This window comes from Carettochelys insculpta, chromosome 1 (genome assembly GCF_033958435.1).
Source record: "Carettochelys insculpta isolate YL-2023 chromosome 1, ASM3395843v1, whole genome shotgun sequence".
NCBI lineage: Eukaryota > Metazoa > Chordata > Testudines > Carettochelyidae > Carettochelys > Carettochelys insculpta.
Window position 1 is genome coordinate 67551900 of NC_134137.1, and position 20302 is coordinate 67572201.

The window sequence follows — 20302 nt, forward strand, 5'->3', positions numbered from 1 at the left end:
GAAAAAAGGTCATGGACACAACTAATGAGTTAATTGTTCCAGATTTTTGTCAATGAAAGACTAACAATATTTCTATTTTTTACTCCTCTCTTTTAAAGGAATGCTATATCAATTCTGAGACCAAAGGACAGAAAAAATTGCACTTTTGTTCCACATTGTTTTTCACGTACAAATCAAAGTAATCTCATCTTCTCTCAAAAACCTTACACTAAAACAAGCACACACACAAAGATATTTGTAGCACAAGGAACACTTAATATTGAGATGAGCTAGAAAACACTGTCCAGAGTCTGAATAATGTGTGTCATATGTACAGTATGCAATAATAATAAGTAACATTTTTCTAACAAATAGAAATGTTCTTTCTATAGCTGTAAGTTTCATATTACTCCATAACATTTTCAGCACTATTACCTGACTATAGAGTTCTAATTTTCTTATTAGCTTATGGGGACATTGTAAGAAAATATATGTTGACTTTACCTTCACAAGACAGGCCATGAGAAGTAACTCCAGAGAGGCTCTCTCTGCACACATTACAGAAGGTAGGTCGGGCATGGGAGCAGGCGTACCAGTTATGCATCCCTGAGAAATGTTCCACATTAAACTGTGCGGTCTAGTAAAGGAGAAGTTAAGACAAATTTGCAAGTACAGAACACAGCTACAGAAACTCTAAGTACTTAGAATCTCCATATTTATGCTGGAAAATTCAAGGGGGAGAAACATATTGAAAGGAGACTAAAAGCCATCTCAAAACCTCTAAACAAGAACATAGTATTATGAATTGTACTAGTAAAATAAAGGTTAAAAAGTATATGTTAACCTTACAGGTTTTTCAAACTCCACAAGACTATACATCTCAGGTGGTTTTGTGTGCTGTGGAGCTTGGTATGTTAATCAATATTTATTCTGAAAGAAGAACAACATGCACTGAAAGGGATATTATCTTACCTCATAATGTTCTCTAGACTGTACAGACTTCAGTGAGCTGATCCAATCCTCCATCTCTTTTCTGTTCTCAGCACACAGTATTAGCCTCCGGAATGGAGTGATTATCTGAAAGAGACTCCTCAATTTAATGATTCTGAAATTTATAGATAGTAGAGATCATTACAGAATGCAACATCTGGTCATCCAGTTTTTTTCTCTTTGATGATGCAAGTGAAATACACACCCAAAACCTGTATGATAATGAAAACCCGGAATATCAAGTAGCTGTGGTTTTTTAAATCACTGTCTTAAAATGGCAACATGAACTTTTCTCATTTTAAATCCCTAGGATTTATATCAGGCTATTATATGAGCTTTTAAATATATATTGATTAGATCTCTTTTTCAGCTCTTTATCAGTAAATAACTGTAAAACTCCCTGTGAAGCTCTAAAATTGCTAATAAATTTTTCTGTAAATTATTTTAAACAAATGTCAGCTCTGTTTCATAACATTATAGCAACTGCAAAGTCTATAATTACCACAGACGAAGACAAATCATACTAATAAACAAAAGCCAGAGATTCATAAACATTCTGCACATTTCTTATTCCTATATTGGTGATGACATTGTATTTACATAATGGTTATAACCAATTAGAAAACTTGATTTATGAGTGAATATAGCAATACACCTACACAGGCTGTATAATCAAAAGATACCGTGGAAAAAACAAATAGCTCAAACCCTATGTAGTGGTGCCTATGGAGTGCTTCAGTGCACTCTTGGAATAGGTTGATGTTGTGCAGCGTTCAGTTGTCTGGATTTAGATCTTAGATACTGTGTTCATCTTGAAATGTGAAGGCTGCTGAATCTTGGATATTCAGAGTAAAGGAATTTTTTTCTTCCGCCACTTGAAGACAAACAATTCAATATAACAGTAAGGCACCAAAACCTATCAGCTCACTCCCACAGATATTATTTTGGGCACTGCATTAAAACAGTGTAGTTACTTTGAGAATAATGAAGGAATTTAAAATAAAAATCCAAGTATTCAAAGGAAGAGTTATTTGCTTCTTCTGCAAAAAATAGAAATAAAACCGTGTTCAGTCTGAACGTAAGATTTCATTGTCCACTGCTTACATTTGCAAATTATCTAAGGAAAGTAAAGGCATATACCACTGGAAAACTTAATTTTCTCTCATGGTGTTATAACATTCTTGTAACATTTATAGTACATGCATTATTAGTAAGTACTGTTTTTACTCACCCAATCACCACCAAATATCCTGTGCTCCTGGTCTGTGCTATGCAGCCCTTCATTAAACCGAACTGCACTTTAATATATCTGACAAGCAACCTAACTGAAATACAGCAGACTACAAGTCACATGGACGGGCAGCACGAACCTTTTCAGTTTTTTTTCTTTAAATGTACAGGCTGCACATGAAACTGAAGGACTCCACTCTGTTTTCTATTTCCTTCATTCTCCCCTACCCCTCTTTGATAAAACTTATTAGGATCTGTCCATTTCTCTTCCTGAACAACAGTTAATGCAAAGAGCAATGCTTCTTTCATTAGCTAATAGCCAAATGGATGTTTTATTACTTCAAAGTATTTCTCTCTGACAGCTCATCAAATGAAGCACAAAGAAGCCATTAAATCATAATACAATCCTGACTCCAATAACAAGCATCAGGCTTCACTGAACGCCTAGATGTTGTTTGTACCAATGCTTCCCGCAATCTTTATTTCCCACTATATTGTATGACATCATAATAAAGCTACCCTTTTATAGTTTCAAAATAAGGACAAGACTGCTTGGGCCATGCAGTTAGGTCAAAGCACTTCATGTCAATTTCTGTCTTTTGACTACTAACAGACACATTTAAACACATTTAGTCTGCAAACACACTGAACTACCTTTGCTACTCAAAGTTATTCTTGAGAAAGTCTTGATAATCTTTCCCAAAAATACAGATAAAGGCATATATTACTGATGTTCATTCATACATTCATACAGAATCCCTTAATTGAAAGAGTCAAAAAGTATCTTTGCCAAAAAAACTAATATGTATAACCATAACAATACAGTTTTTATTTTTGTTGATATAAATCATAGCAGGCGGTAGCAATCATGAAGTAATACAATTGATGGTTACATATGAATGTTGGATAAATTATTATTAGAGCTATTAAACAAACAGGAGAGTTGGAAGAGCCCCACATATTTTTAGGTACAGGACGTATAAGGCTATGAAACCTAATCTACTTGCATTTTTTCTGCTTCACACACTTCCAACAAGCTTCGAGGAACAGCCAGTCTGGTTATTGTAAGGGAGTCAGATACACAAAACAAAAAGAAGATAACACAATGCTATATAAAATAAAAATACCTATGCTGGAATAACATTAAACTTGTGACCTCAAAACAAGAGAAGCAATACCCTGAGATACGCACACTCAAGTTGCACGAATCTCACGTTAACATGACTCTGAGTGGTGGGAAGCTGCACTGGTCAGTTTCCTGGCTTCCCCAAGTTATGCAAAATTTGACTTATGGCAGGTTGTACAAGAATGCAACCTCTGCATAAGTTTGGGGTCTACTGTACAGCTATGAGGAATGGTTCTCTTAAGGGGTCTCCTAAATTGAGACTGATCTTATGTACCATATGATACCTCATATCCCTCACTGTATGGATGCTTTGATTTATAAATAAAGTAGTCTCAGTTTACTTTACTTTATTCTCTATGAATTTATCTAGTTCTTTTTTGAATTCTGCCATATTCTATATTGTAGGCATTCCACAGGTTGACTATCTGCTCTGTGAAGAAACGCTGCCTTTTGTTTGTTTGTTTTTAAACCTGACGTCTGTTAATTTTATTTGGTAACCCCCTACTTTCTTAATCATTTTTTCCACTACAGTCATGATTGTATAGACCTCTATTGCATCATCTCTTAGTTGTCTTTTTTCCAAACTGAAAAATCCCAGTCCCATTAATATCTTCTCATAGGAAAGCCATTCCATACTCCAAATAATATTTGTTGACCTTTTCCGAACATTTTCCAACTCTACTCTGTCTTTTTGGAGATGAGGTGACCATAGCTGCATGGAGTATTCAAGATACAGGCGTACCATGGATTCATACAGAGGCAATAAGATGCCCTCTGTCTTACTTTTTGTCCTTTTCTTAATGATTCACAACATTCTGTTTGCTTTTTTGACTGCTGCTGAACACTGAAGGCATGTCTATATTTACCAGAAGATCAACACGCTGGCAGTTAATCTCCTGGGGTTCAATTAATATACCAAATAGAGCCATGTGCTCTTAAATGATCAGGGCACCACCATTGACACCGGTACTCCTTGCAGTCACTAGAACAAACATAAGTTGATGGGAGAGTGTCTCCCATGGACCTCGCACTGTAGGGACAGTGGCAAAAATCATTTAAAAACAATTCTCATAGCTGGAGCTGTGTATCTTAAATAATTTTCCTGTTCCGAGTGGATGTTTCCAGAGAACTCCCCACAATGACGAGCTGAGCTTATATTTTCCAATGTGTATTACTTTGCATTTATCATCATTGAATTTCTTCTGCCATATTCTTGCCCCATCAACCAGTTTTGTTATATATGTCACACAATATACTAGGTGCTATGGCCCCTTTTCTTCTCGAGAGATGGTGGTTAGCACCAGCAGTGAGGATCTATGGACAGTGTTTGAGTCTGCAGCTTCTCTCGCGGCTTATCCGTACAATATTGGATTTGCACAGTCGATTGCAATAACTGCATGTCAGCCTATTTCTCAATTCTGGAGACTGAGAGTTTTTCCTTCTAAGACAAAGTTCTTTTGTGCGGCTTGCACATATACTATCAAAGGATGATGTGCCCTGTCATTGCAATTGTCACCAGGTATTTCGATCTGATGATGTAGATTCCCAGGATTTTGGATCGATGTTGAATTTTTTCATGGTGTTTTTACATATATCCTTGAATTTTACCTTTGGTCTTCCTCCTGTTTTCAACCCACATGACAGTTCACCAAAGAGGATTTCTTTGGGAAGACATTCATCACTCATTCTTCTCACATGACCAAGCCATCGTAGTCTTCTGCTTTTGAAGATTGCTATGAAACTGAGTATGCCAGGTCTTGACAGGACATCTGTAGTTCTAACTTTATCTTGCAAGTTGATATTCATAATTATGCAAAGATGGAAGCTGTTCAGTTTTTACTCCTGATTCGAGTAAGTGGTCCATGCCTCAGAACCATATAGCAGGATACTCAATACACATGCCTAGTAAATTAGTATATTTGTTTTCACTGTCAACCTAGGATTGTTCCATGCTCACTTTGTAAGTCTGCCAAAAATCGTAGCTGCCTTCCTGTTTCTGATGTTCAGTTCTTCGTCCACGGATAGGTTTGTCCACGCGTGGCTCTTTTCTATGTCACTGGGGACTGCTCTGTCAAGAGAGCAGCCAGAGAGCATGGCAGCTCTCAGTTGACAAAGTATGTCAACGGAGCAAGCCACTTTTATGAGTAGACACACTGGCTACGTCTACACTGACAAAAAACTTCTAAATAGCCATAAAAATAGCCATTTTGAAGATTACTAATGAGGCCCTGAAACGCATATTCAGCTCCTCATTAGTGTGCCGCCGGCCGTGGCTTTTGAAAATTGCCACTTTTCGTTGCCACATGGCTCTTCCAGATGGGGGTTCTTTCCCAAAGGACCCTGCCAACTTCGAAATCCCCTTATTCCTATCTGCTGCTAAGAGCTATCAGAAAAGCAGCAATTTCAAAGAGCCGCGGCTGGAGGCATGCTAATGAGGTGCTGAATACGCATTTCAGAGCATCAGTAGTAGTCTTCTACATGGCCACTTGCAGGGCCATTTCGAAGTTTTTTGTCAGTGTAGACATGGCCATTGTGTCGACAGGGAGTTTTGTCAGAAGATTCCTTTCGACAGTGACTCCTGTTGGCACATCACTGTAGTGTAGATGCAGCAAGTGTGAACTGCACCTGCTTTCACCAGGGCTAAATTCAGCCATAGGATTCAGTATATTCTTCAGTCCAAAGAGTTTCTACCATAAAAGACAAGCCAGAATTGTGACAGTAATAAAGACGATCAATGCTACCATAAGATGATCCCTATGATTTAATTTGCTTTTTTTAAAAATTGCATATATATAATAATTTTTCAAAGAGTTAATTACATCATATTTCCAAAGACCTCAGGTAGACGAGGACTGTCAGTTTCACAATGGCACAGTGTGGTAAGATTATCATTATAACTACTATATATACTTTGCATTTCTATGCAAAGACAGACTTTAATCTGTTTTCAAATTATCATTATTCATCTTCAGTCCAAGGTCTTTATAAAGTAGATAATTTCTAGTTCATAATCTGTAAGCCATGTCAATGTAGGTAGATTGATTGGTTCATTTGGCCTCTGGTAGACTTGGAGACACTAAATAATATCACCACATATTTCAGATAGAGTTTATATAAAACATTGTCTAGAATATTTACACACTTCAACAAAACATGAAGTGACATTGTAATTATATTGTCAATATTTCACCGAAAATGACGACTCATTTGCAGGTCGTCTGGAATTCTGAATCTGCTTTGCAGTCTTCCTCCTTGCAATAATCACACTCACAACTGATTTTTAAGGTCTCAGTAAATCCTGTCGTAGAGTGACTATAGTACCACAAAACTACTATAAGGACCACCATCGTTGTTTTGAAACTTGGTATATCAGAAGAAGTCTTGATCCACACACAGTAACATCTGGGCAGCCCAGAGTCTCCATAGTAAGTGCCCAGGCTCGCACCCGGAGAGGTACTCCGGCATCGCTGAACAGCGTTGCATCAACACGGGAGGCAACAGATACCGGTTATAAGCTCTTGCTCGATTGGCGTAGAGAATGAGCGCCAGGGGTTGCCTTCGACAGTGGGAGAGATCCTCGCATCTCACTGGACAGTCACCACCCGCCTCAAGCTGGGCAGCCCCCAGCCAATAGGGTACTGTCCCGCCACAGTTCACCTGCCTTGCTGGGTGAGTGAGGCTTAAGGTTCCTGAACCTGACAAGTGACTGAAATTTGGGCACCAGGCAAACCAATAAGAAAATCAACAAGAAATGAGAAACATCAACAATTTAAGCTTGCTTGCTGGAATGTGCAGACCATGCTGACCGGCTTGACTGAAGATCTTCAGGCCATCAGTGACACCCGAAAGACCGCTGTCATCAACGAGAAACTGAAGAGGCTCCGAGTTGATATCGCTGCACTGCAAAAGACATGACTTGCAGATTCAGGATCTCTAAAGGAAAAGGACTACACCTTTTCCTGGCAGGGTAAAGCCCAAGAAGAACCCAGAGAGCATGGTGTTGGCTTTGCTGTCAGAAACACCCTTCTACAAATGGTGGATTTAGTCATGGGAGGATCAGAAAGACTTCTTCGGATCACGCTTCAAACTTGCGCCGGTCCTGTCCACCTGATCAGCGCTTATGCTCCAACCCTGTACGCCACACCAGAAGTAAAAGACAAGTTCTATGACGTGCTTAGTGCTGCTGTAGCACAAATACCTGCTCATGAACAACTGTACATCTTGGGTGACTTCAGTGCAAGAGTTGGAGCTGATTGGGCCTCATGGCCTTCCTGCTTAGGACACTTTGGTGTGGGAAAAATGAATGACAATGGACAGCGTCTCCTTGAACTGTGCACGTACCACAATCTGTGCATCACAAACACATTTTTCCAAACGAAGCCACAGCACAGAGTGTCGTGGAGACACCCACGCTCGAAGCACTGGCATCAACTAGATGTGGTCATCACTAGGCATAATAACCTCAAAAACGTCCTTCTGACATGCAGCTATCATAGTGCTGACTGTGATACAGATCACTCGCTAGTTTGCTCCAAGCTCAAGCTGAGACCCAAGAAGCTGTACCGCTCTAAACCTGCTGGAAGGCCCCGCATTGATGCCAGAAAGACCGCAAACTCGGAGAAAGCTGAAAAGTTCAGAGAGACCCTCCAGGAAAATCTGCGCAGCGGCCCTGGGGGCGCCGATGCGACATCCAAATGGCAACATCTGAGGGATACAGTTTACAACATGGCCTTGTCGGTGTTTGGAAGAAGAGCTAGAAACACGAACAACTGGTCTGAAGCTAACTCCGATGAGATGATTCCAGTCATTGAAAAGAAGCATGCTGCACTCCTGGAGTACAAACGCTCACCAAGCCAGAGTACCCAGCAAGCACTTAGAGAGGCCAGAAGAACAGTACAGCAGACAGCCAGGCGCTGTGCCAACAACCACTGGCTTCAGCTATGCAGCAGCATCCAGACCTGTGCCGACTTTGGTAATCTCAGAGGAATGTACGAGGGTATGAGGAAGGCATTAGGACCCACCCAGAACAAGATGGCACCTCTGAAATCCAAATGTGGTGAAGTCATTGCTGACAAAGCCAAAGAGATGGAGCGCTGGGTTGAGCACTACTCCGAGCTGTACTCACGCGAGAACGTTGCGGTTGACGCAGCCCTCAATGCCATCGAGCTGCTACCAGTAATGGACGAACTGGATCAAGAACCGACTGTGGATGAACTGAAGAGAGCCATCAACAGCATTGCAGCAGGAAAGGCCCCTGGTCAGGATGGTATACCACCAGAGGTAATCAAATGTGCCACGGACACACTCCTGGAACCCCTACATGAGCTACTGTGCCTGTGCAGGAAAGAGGATGAGGTTCCACAGGATATGCGCAACGCTAACATTGTAACGTTGTACAACAACAAAGGAGACAGAAGCGACTGCAACAACTACCGTGGAATCTCCCTCCTAAGCGTCACTGGTAAACTGTTCGCTCGCATCATCCTTGGCAGACTCCAGAAGATTGCTGAGAGGGTTTACCCCGAATCGCAGTGCGGATTCCGCGCAGAGAGGTCTACCATTGACATGGTCTTCTCTCTAAGGCAGCTGCAGGAGAAGTGCAGGGAGCAGAGAAAGCCACTCTACATAGCCTTCATCGACCTGACCAAGGCCTTCGACTTGGTCAGCAGGGATGGTCTGTTCAAACTGCTCCACAAGATAGGCTGTCCTCCACGGTTACTCAAGATGATCCAGTCATTCCACGAAGACACGAGAGGAACCATCCAATATGACGGCGCATTATCGGATGCTTTCAGAATCAGGAGCGGCGTCAAACAAGGATGCATGCTTGCTCCGACATTGTTCGGGATCTTCTTCGCACTCCTCCTGAAGCATGCCTTTGGATCTTCAACAGAGGGCATCTTGCTGCACACAAGATCTGATGGGAAACTGTTTAACCTTGCAAGGCTGAAAGCTAAGTCTAAGGTGCGAGAAGTCCTCATCACAGACATGCTGTTCGCAGACGATGCTGCTGTAGTGTCTCACACAGAAGACCATCTTCAGAAACTGCTGGATCAGTTCTCCAAAGCATGCAAGGACTTTGGGTTTACAATCAGCCTAAAGAAGACAAACGTACTTGGTCAGGATGTTGCTGAATCCCCATCAATCAGCATTGACAACTATACGTCAGAGGTCATCCACGAGTTCGTTTACCTCAGGTCCACCATCACTGACACCCTGTCATTGGCCACCGAGCTAAATAGGAGGATCGGAAAAGCGGCCACAACTCTGTCCAGACTCAGCAAGAGAGGGTGGAATAACAACAAGCTGTACACTCACACCAAAATGCAAGTCTACAGAGCCTGCATCCTCAGCACCCTCCTTTATGGCAGCGAGACGTGGACCCTGTATGCCCGCCAGGAAAAGAGGCTGAACGTCTTCCACTTGCACTGCCTCAGGTGCATCCTTGGAATATCATGGAAGGACAGAGTGACCAACACCGCCGTCCTCAAGCAAGCTGGAATCCCAACCATGCACACCCTCCTCAGGCAGTGTTGACTCCGCTGGTTTGGCCACGTCCACAGGATGAATGAAGGAAGGATTCCAAAAGACATCCTGTATGGTGAACTAGCCTCTGGCAAAAGACCTCCCGGACGCCCCCAGTTGCGCTACAAAGATGTCTGCAAGAGGGACCTCAGAGAGGTAGACATCGAGCTGGACAACTGGGAAGAACTAGCAGATGACCGCAGCAGATGGAGGCAGGGGTTACACAAGGGCCTTCAGAAGGGCGAGATGAAGATCAGACAGCTAGCAGAGGAGAAGCGAGCGCACGGAAAGCACAATAAGGACTTGCCAGACACCCACTACATCTGCAAGAGATGCAGCAAGGACTGTCACTCTCATGTGGGTCTTCATAGTCACAATAGACGCTGCAAATGAAGTCCTCAATTGAAACTTTAAAGGGCACGATCCATAGTCTATGCAGACTGAAGGATGCCTACTACTACCACTATATCGGAAGAGCTGAATGATATCAGCAATCATATATAACAAATTGAAAACCAATTTAGAAAGCACAAACGCAGCACATACTAATGAAGAAAATAACTGTGTACAGCTTAGAGTGGGATACAACAGTGATAACAAAACAGTCATCTGCTGGGAATATATATTTCTTTAAACTACTACTAGTAGGCATTACACTAGTATCAGTTTTCATGGCAATCAAATTTATTTAGTATTCACTATAGCAACATAATTAGTCTGTTCTGTATATGGCTGTCATAGTTATTATAATTCAGCTACAGTATTTTATTAAATTGAGGCTTAAAGTGTTTCTATTATATTAATATTTCCTATTTGTACTAGGAAAAGGAAGAAAACAAATATTTGTCATTCCCTTAGCACAGTCTGTCACAAATACCAGGTTAGCTGTACACTAATCTGTCTTGGGAGTCTCTCTGAGTGCATTTCCTGTGGGCCTGACCCCAGAACATATTCTTGAATTATCCTGGGATGAAATGTTACAATTCATCCACCCTCAGGTCAGGGCCTAGAGTATAGCCTTCTGCTTTCCAAATGTAACTTAGCAGGTCCAACAGGGACTGGACCCTGCCATGATTGCGCTTTGAGAGATTGTGTTAGTATGTTTGCAGCAATATAAAACCAGCTTCTTCAAAACTAAGCATGATTTATTTTGCCCAGAACATATGCAGCACTTAGAAATATAGATTCACAATAACTGAGAGTCCTACAACACATATTTCCTTAGCTAAGCTTAGCCTTTTCATCCATAGCTTTGATGGAGGTGAAGTGAAAGAGTGAAAGTCTGATTGGCAGACTGTGGTCCTTCATGGTAAAGTTCAGAAGCTGGAGAAGCCAAATGGGTGGCACTACTGAGAGCTACATTACCATGGGGTACCAGTGCCGACAAGCCCAAGCTATCAAGTAACATCTGCCCGGACCCTGAGAACCTTGAGGAGCACCTTGTGATGGAAGTTATGGAGGGGAAGGCATAAAGCAGCTTCAACGTCCATGGTATCAGGAACTAAGGAGCCAGGGCTGAGACCTCAGAAGAAGGAGAATTGAGGACACCTGTGGTTGCTCTGGGGCACAAAATGGTCCAGGCAGACAAAACTCCACTTTTGGAGCAACCCACTACACACTCATGGGCACATATGCCCTTCATCCCCTGCAGGTCATCCGGGCAAGCAACGCCGTCCTCCTATGGAGGGCTGTCCACGTCTGGGATCGAGCACTGCCCTTGTGGGATTCACCGCCATGGTGTTCCACACGTTTTGGCATGATGGATTGGGGACACATCACCATCTGGGCTCCAGAGCACAGCTTTGGAGGGTACATCAACAGAAAGAGGCAGCACTCCATGGTGTTCCAGGCCCCCACGGACTCCCACGGACAACTGCATGGACTGGTCGGGCTGAGCCCATGATGCCTGGGTCTTCTGGAACGCCTGGCTCGGGCTCAGGAAGGCGGACCCCTGCATAGCAGCCAATGCCGCCTACCCCCTGCACCCATTGTTCACACGGCCCTACACGGGACACACAGACCCAAGCCAGGACATTTTCAACGCCCACCTGGACTGGGCCTGCAACAGCATTGAGCGCACTTTTGGGCACCTGAAAAGGCACTTTTGGTGCCTCCTGATGCTCCTAGAGGTCAGCTTCCACCACGTGCCCACTGTGTGAGGGCATGCTGCATTCCCCACAATATCGTGGAGAGCCAGCCCGAGCCCTTTGTGCAGGGGTGGGCTGCTGAGGCCGGGCCCAGCTACGAGCAGTCAGTTGCTGGCCTATGTCACCAGGTGCACCAGGACGAGGTGTGGGTCAGGGAGGCCCTCTGGGAGGCCTTCACAGGGGGTGCCAATGACCCTCCCCCAGACTCCCCCCAGCCAAACCCCCCCCACATACCAACTCACCACGCACCACTCCCCTACCATGCTCGCACACACATACACACACACACACTCCTCACTGCTCCCCCACCATGCACAAGGGACACCAGGATGGTGAGCAATAAACACTTCAACTAAATATCTGAACTGTGTCATAACTAAAAGATGAAACAGGAACCATTTACAGTGGGAACGGGGGGTAACTATATACAAGTTGGGGTCCTGGGGTGGAGCTGGGGGTACCTGAACTTGGAGGGGGACCGGGGTGGGGGAGGGGGACTTTAGTCCTTGGTTGGGGGATGTGAGTAGCAGCAACCGCATGAGCCCCCTAACACCCCAGGGCTGGGGTCCCTGTAGGGGCTGGGCTTATGGGGAGGTAGGAGCACGGGGGCCAAGAAGGGCTGGCTTGCTAAGGTCTGCACTAGCCACGAGCCACTGACTGAGTTACAGATGGGTGGCTGGGGGAAGGTCAGGTGGAAGTAGGGCAGTGAGGGAAGGGGCTGCGGGAAGGCCTGCGGGAGATGATGCAGGAGTGGGTGGTGAGGGAGGGGAGCCCAGGGAAGGCAGGTCGTCACAGCCCAGGGGAGGCATGAAAGGCGCCCACCACCTCATCCCAAGCCTTCCACTCCACCACCAGCCATTCCTACTTGATGGCATTTAACTCCCGCCAGGCAGCCATGTGGGTGGCGCCGGGCCCCTTGTCATGTGGGGGACAGCATGGCCTCCCACCGCAGACCTGCGTGGGTGATGGGGATGAAGGAGTCCCAGCAGCCTCGACGGTTGGTGAAGGGCTTCCCAGACCCTGGACAGTGTTAGCGTTAAGTTGGAATGTTACAGCTTTGTGTAATTTCTTTATATAGAAATCCATTTTGCATTCGGTTTCAAAATGGATTCCTCGTGCGGATTCCATTTTGAAAGATGGCCGTGAGCTCGTCTCCTTCCCCAAGCATGGCGGGAAGCTTAAGGTGCGAAAATTAGTGTGGAAAGTGATTTTAATCTGCCCGGAGACAAGAGTGTATACAAAGGGGTGGAGCCCGCCCTTCAGGACCTTTTGCCTCAGCGTAGTAGCTTCCTGTGGTGCACACTCTAGGGCCCCCTGTCAGGGCTGGTAGCTAGGGCGACAGCTGCAGGCTGCTTGGCCTCGTAGGCCAGTCTGACAGCGAGAGCTAGAGAGAGGCCGGCTGATAGCTAGGGCGGCAGTCTGAAGACTGGTAGGCCTCGTAGGTCAGTCTACTTTGGTATTTACTTTACCTTATTTTTGAGTTAGAGACAATTTATACACACACCCACACGCATCCCGGAAGGTCATTTTCTTTAGGCATTCCACACACAGGACGGCGAGTCAAGAGCTGAAGACAGAAGAGGGAAGAAGATCACGTCCTCGCTTGACAGTTCCTGCCTTCAGCCTGGAACATCCCTGAAGGCTAATTCCTGAGCTCTCCTGTCGCCTGGGAAAAATGGTATTGTCCGATCCATCCTTACCTTGTAATTTTCTTTTGAAGGTTAATTGAGCTAACAACCTAGCCATTATTAAGTATATTTTGTATGCTCTAGGGAGTCCTATTTTCTGTTACTGTATTGTATTATAGTTAAATAAAACACCGTTATCTTTACTCCACTACCTTGTCATAACTACACATTAACCGATGACAGAGGCGGAGAGGGTAGAGCCTTGCAGACAAGCCCATCTTCTGACAAATCTGGTAGTTTTTGTAACTCTATCTGTCTCAGGCTAACAACAGGGCTTGCCCAGCCCTGGGATGGCAGAGGCTTGGAGGCACAAGGGGAGAGAGACAACCCATCAGTCCCATGACCTGGCCTCAAGGGCTCTGCCCCACAACGCCTCTGGCCAGCCCTCCCCCCACCCCACTGTCTGCTGGCCCGGCAGCCTGGGGGATCCCAGGCACCGGGGGTCCCCACATGGGAGGTCACGTGTTAGGTGCAGTCTGCCCCCGCCTCCTTCCCTGGGCATGCAGCTTGTGGCGCTGTCCACAGGAGCAGGAGCTGAGTGCCTGCATGTGGCCTTCTCTGTAGGTTGGGGGACTCGGCCATCTGGGGTGTCTGAAGCACCAGGTACCTACCGCAGGGCTCCCTCAAGGAATTCGGGGGAGGCCAGGGAGGAGGGGACCTGGCTGGAGGAAAGGACAGGAGGGCAATGACCAGGGACTCCTCCTCCTTCTCCGACACGGGCTCCAGCTCGTGGGCATCGATGGTAGTCCTGGCTGAGTGTCCTGACTGGTCCTTAGACTCCAGTTCAGTCTCAGGCCCCAGCTCTGGCCTGGCAGTGTCTAGGACTTCTAGTGGGGGGGCTGCTACCTTTGGCTTGAGGAGGCAGTTCAGCTCCTTGGAGGCTGGCCTCATCCCGGGTGCAGCAATAGGCCTGCCACAGTTCGTTCAGTTTTGACCACATCTGATCCATCGTGCGGCTGGGGTGCCTTTGGGCACTCACGCCAACGAACAGCGGTCAAAGGCTGTGGCATTCTTGTGTCAGCCACCAGCGTGGAGGAGGAGCTCCTCATCCCCACACAGTCCCAGGAGGTCTTTCACCTTGGCCTCAGTCCATGAGGGGGGCCTCTTTTTTCAGCCCTGGCTGGACTCCTGGGAGCCCTCCACTGGCTCGGAGGGGGACCCTTAGGTGGTACCGGGCTCCTGGGCACCAGCCATATCCAGGTGCACCAGGTGGCTTGTGGGTTGGCTGGAGGCAGTGCTGCTGCAGGCTCGTGTCCTCCCTGCTGCGAGCACACGCTCAGCATCATGCCATGGGTTTTACGGGTCCTGCATCTTTAGATGTGGCCAGACGCAGAGACCATAGAGCCCCGAAGGTGCTGACAGGGGCGTCTCCGCACACCAGCTGGCCAGCGTCATGGAGAACTGCTCTTTCAAAAGGGCGGGCTGTGGAGCGTCCACACACATATTCTTATGAAAGATTCTTTCAAAAGGGGGCACTCTTCCTGAAGCAGGAAAGGAAGAGCGATTTCGAACGAGTGCTGTATTCTTTTGAAAGTACTTCTGAAAGAATGGTTTTGTGCGCACACATTCTGCAGGATCTTACAAAAGATCCTTCGAAATATTTGAAAAATATTTCAAAAGAAATGCTAGTGTAGATGTCGCCCTCATGATTTTTTGGGGCTCTGACTCATCTTTCTTGTATCTTGGGGTCGGCAACACTGCATTTGATTTGGGATATTGTGATGGGTGTACTCAGGTTACAACCTCAACTGTGGGACTGCTGAGCCCTCTGTCCTACTAACCTGGGCTCCCTCTCCTATACTGTGATGCTACTGCTACACCACAAATCTTTGTCAGATACTGTCAGAGGTGGAAGACAGACTCTGGTGCACAGTGGTGGTGCACCACTCCAGTAAGAGCTGGTTAGGGCACTCTGCTGAAGGAGAAGGCAGGGTGCACTCCCAGCTGAGCTCCTGGGGCTATGCTGCAGGTTGCTGTGCTAGGTAGCAGGCAGGTGAATGGGGCTGGACAGAGGCTGACTGGGGGCATGCCCCACACTGATCCAGGACTGCCTAATCCCCCACCCCTGCCCCGGGCATCATTAGGGAGGGCGGGGGGCGGACTGAAGTGCAACCCCCATTCCTACCAAGGCTGCTTGTTGCTCGCTCTTCCCTTTCCGTCACTCAAAGGGAGCAAGAAAAAAGCACACAGCAGCATCCCTGTATTCCCCTCCTGGCTGTTGCGGGCAGGGGATAAAGGAGTGAATGACCTACACTGTGCACTTTCCTCTCGCTTCCTGACAGTGGCAGAAGGGGAAAAGCAAGCAACAAGCAGTGTTGGTAGAAATCAAGGGGTGCTTCAGCCCCCTCAAAGGGCACCCCTGCCCCATACAATCCCCCACCACCTCCTCTGAGACCCTCATGTCCCCTGCCTTCCTCATCCCTCTGCTCTGAGTCCCCTGCATTCCACCCTGTAGTTAAAGATTTTACAGGCACTGTCATACTACATCCCCCAGCCCCCTACCCTGAGTCCAATACAACAGTACCTGTAAGAAATTTAAGTTACTTTCACCCTGGGTTACGTACAGAGACAGCCATAGGTCAGAGACGCATGTGAGTCCCACGAATGCTTCTACCAGATGCTAATGAACCAACAATAGAAAGGCTCAGGGCAGCAAATAGGAGGCAGGAGTCAGGGCAGGGGGCTGGGATGTGTGCGCGCAATCAGGGCAGGTGGGTCCAAGAGTCAGAGCATAAGATGGAGGACTCAGAGCAGAGTGTGTGTATATTACAGTCAAGGCAGGGAGCTGGGAGGCGTGGGAGCTGCAGCACAGAGGGGGAAGGGTGCAGGAGTCACAGCCTGAGGTTGGGGCTGGGAGGGCAGGTGGGTGGAGCACTCCAAACAGGGTTGTAAGGGAAGCACTGAGCCCCCAGCAGGAGCTGTTCCTGTGGGGGTCAGGGCAGGGGCTGAGAGATGATCCCCCAGCAGGAGCCACATAGGACAGTCCCAAACCCCCAACATGAGCTACCTGGGGAATGAGAGGGATGGAGGGTGGAAGGGGACCCCCCAGCAGGAGCCCTGTGGGGGAGGAAAAGAAGGGGGAGCCCCAATTCCCCAGCAGGAGCTGTAGAGAGAGAAGCTCATGGAGGATTAGGGGAAATCAGCAGGAGCTAGGGTCATGTAGACGCTGAGCCTTGGGCAACCCCTGTCCCCAGTGCTTGAGGGTGCAGGGCCTGAAGCAAACGTCTCTGGTGCTGCAGGCCCCGCCCCTTTCCTACTCCCGCTCCCTCCCACAGCAATGCTGCCTGGGGGATTATGAGGCCTGACACCACAGCATCGGTTGCTGCCCTCCTCCAGACTCACCGCTCAGCCTGTTCTATCCTGCTTCTCCGTGGCAGAGGCAGGGGAGGGAAGCAGCAGGACTCCAGCAGCAGCCTAGGGGGCCCTCAGTTGCATAGGGCTCCATAATTTGTAAGGACAGATCTGCGCTGTGGAGTACAGGGGCCAGCACTGGGTCATAGGGGCGGAGGGGAGTGGCAACCATGCCCAACATCAGCACAGGTACCTTACCCATGGATGGTGGATGGTGACATTCACAGCCCCTTTCCCCAGCCAGCTACTGTCATACTGGTGCACACACCTCCCACGCCCTTTGGTCAAGCGTGCAGTTATATGATAGTGATGAATATGCGTTTCCAGGGTATTGCTTTGCGGCACAGGGTGCCACAGATCTTCCACAATATTATGTCACAAATATTTTAAACAGAAAGCAACTAACAACAGGGAAGCAGGGGAGCAGCATATGTGCAAATTGAATTGAGAACTGGAACAACACGCGAAGGTATTCAGCATTTCAGATACAGGCTAACAAGGACGATGCAGGGATTTATATTTGAGGATAGATGTTACAAAAGGCTTTCAAGAAAATGTTTGGTGGCTGGGTGAGAAAAAAAATCAACAACTCACTTCATGTTGGACTCCTGTGATAACTGCAAGGTATACTCTGAGGGAATTCATGGAGAGACCCAATTTCTTCATGCGCTGCTTACACTTGATGTTTTCTTTTTTCACACAAGGAACAAATTTCTTCAAAATATTCCCTGGTAGCATCTCTCTTACACCCAGAAGCCAGGATAGCTCTTCTGTGGCAGAAGTGTGGCAGAATATAAGAAGCTCTCTGTGTGCTGAATAATGTCTTCCGAGTTTCCTCCTAGTCTAGTCCACTGTTCCTTTTTATGCTACCTCCGTCTTTTCCTATAGATTGTCTCTCTGTCTTAAGACAATGTCTTAACTAACTTCTCTGCTGTGCTTGGCCAAGGTCCACTACCACATAAGCACAGAATAAAAACAATCTTATCCAGTGTGTAAATGTTCTTTGCACATGCTATTGTTTAGCCTGCTGAGAAACAGAAATTGAAAACCCAGAACTTTCAAGAAACAAGAGTTAGTAAGCAGGCAGGTCTAGAGTTATTAATACATTTTTACGAGCCTGTAAGTTCACGTTTAAAATTGCAAAATACTTCTAAATGAGAAATTTATTATTTTATTGATGATTTTTAAAAATAAAGAATCCAATTTAAATAAAAGTGATTTTAAATTTTTTTTCAAAAAATATCAATTTTTGTCCATCCTGGTTCATGTGTCAGAAGGATTCTGATGGGGACTAACAACCTGGGTTATCATGAATCTGCAAGTATGCATCACAAACTCATAGGACAGTGTCTGTAGTGATCATCACCACTGGAAGGTTCTGTACAAAAGAGACTCCTGTACATGCACTGGCTGTATCCACTACTAGAGGAGTCCTTTACCTTGTTTAGCATCATGAGGTATTTGCTCATGCTGTGTCTGTGCAGACTGTCCAGAGCCAGGGTTGCGAGCAGGGCCTGTTCATTCAGGTGTATTTGACAATGAAGATTGTTGTGAACAGCTGTAGAAACGCCCTGGCCAATGTCGGAGAACTATTTAATGTTGTTGGAGAGCAGATTGAGTAAAGTTGTGAACAGTGGCTGGGACTGTAGCCTCTGGAGTACTGTGGTAGGCTCCAAAGAGCTTTATTTTTGTGCATTTATTTGTAGGCCTGGATGAGTCTAAAAAGTTACTATGTTTGAGTAGCTTCTGGTATCCCTCCTTGAGTCAGTGCTTTCAGTAAACAATCACTCAAATAGTGGAAATTTATGATCCCTTGTCTGTGGAGGTGAGCCACCAGCACCATGAGGACTTTTGAAAATACTCGTGGGGCAGTGGATAGCCCAAAGGGCAATACTTGGGACTGAAATCAGTCTGCTCCTAGAACACAACCGAGGAACCTCCTACGCAGGGGGGATGTATTGTTATGGGAAAATATGCATCCTGGATATTGAGGGCTGAGAACTAGTCCCCTTCTCTCCAGTGCTAGATTTATGGTTCCTCAAGTGACCATCCTGAAACACTGGGTATTCACAAATTTGTTGAGTTTTCATAAGTTGGAACTGAGTCTCCATCTCCAGTTTTTCTGAAGATTAGGAAGTAATGTGAACCACATCGCCTCCTTGTGCTGGTCCCAGTTCTCCTGCTCACAGGTGTATGAAGTGGTTTACCTCCCATCACAGGATATGTTCATGAAAGGGGTCCCTGAAGAGGCATGGGGAGCGAGTGTGGACAGAAGGTTGCTGTAGGAGACCAGTAGCCAGAGGGTCCATGATTTGGGCTTGTACACTGAGTACAGTGACCGTGACAAGAGATTTCTGCCTCAGTTGCCTGTAATGCTTTATCAGGCTCTAAAGGTCAACTACGAAATTCCACAGGAATGCATGGGAGACAACGATGATGCACACAGCTGAAGGACTGCATAATTTCCTTTTGGCACAGAGCCAGCAAAAGCTGCAAGTGGATTGGCTGCTAGAAAGCATATCACATCACAGCAAAACTGAAAGCAGACTGGGCCGTAGCTGGCAGTCTAAAGCACTGTAGGGATAAGGAACCAGCAAGAGGGTGGAATGCTTCCTAACAGCTATAAGATACCTGCACAAGAGAAGCCACCTGAGGAGCAGCATCAGCGCAATGCAAAGACAGAGCTGCTTGAAAGCCAACTACTGCAACACAGCAGCAACAGCAGCACTACACCAAGGTTTCATGGTTGCCTCAACAACAACCGCTTCCGATTCTTAACCAGCAGGAGACCTTTGCAACAGCCCAGCAGCAGTGGCCAACACGCTTCCATCTCTCCTGCCAGCAGCAGTGCTTTCACCTCAGAAAAGCAGCCAGCAGCAGAGTGACCCAGCAGGAAGTGACAATTAGCAACAACTGTCCGTGTTCCTAAAAGCATTCACAAAGCAGGAGAACCAATTAGAGATGCTTCAGGGGAATTGGAAAAGAAGCCTCTGAAAGTTAAAATATTTTCCTATTTAACACCCAGTGGCTTTCAATTGTAAACAAAGCTGAGGTTTGAGCAAGATCTCCCTAACCCATTTGGTATCTGTTAGGCCAGCATGTACTATATGTTGAACTTTAAATAATTAACATTGATATATTGCTACGTTTAATAGCTATATTGGTGTTTCCAACCGATATTATCTTATAAGCTTGATTCTTGTAAGTTAGAGAGTATTGAGAGAGCAGATAGATTGCTATATGCTGTAGAGTTAATTGGAACTGTT

General features: G+C 46.2%; 1 protein-coding gene across 2 annotated transcripts in view; it reads right to left on the reverse strand.

The window, feature by feature from the left end:
• DGKH (diacylglycerol kinase eta) overlaps window positions 1-20302 on the reverse strand; it is a 297736-nt gene that overhangs the window by 111876 nt on the left and 165558 nt on the right. For both annotated transcript variants that reach the window (XM_074988416.1, XM_074988410.1), the window contains exons 5-6: window positions 952-1056; window positions 484-616 (exon numbers count right to left, since the gene is read on the reverse strand). In XM_074988416.1, the coding sequence (XP_074844517.1) occupies window positions 484-616; window positions 952-1056 (238 nt within the window). The remainder of the gene's footprint in view (window positions 1-483; window positions 617-951; window positions 1057-20302) is intronic.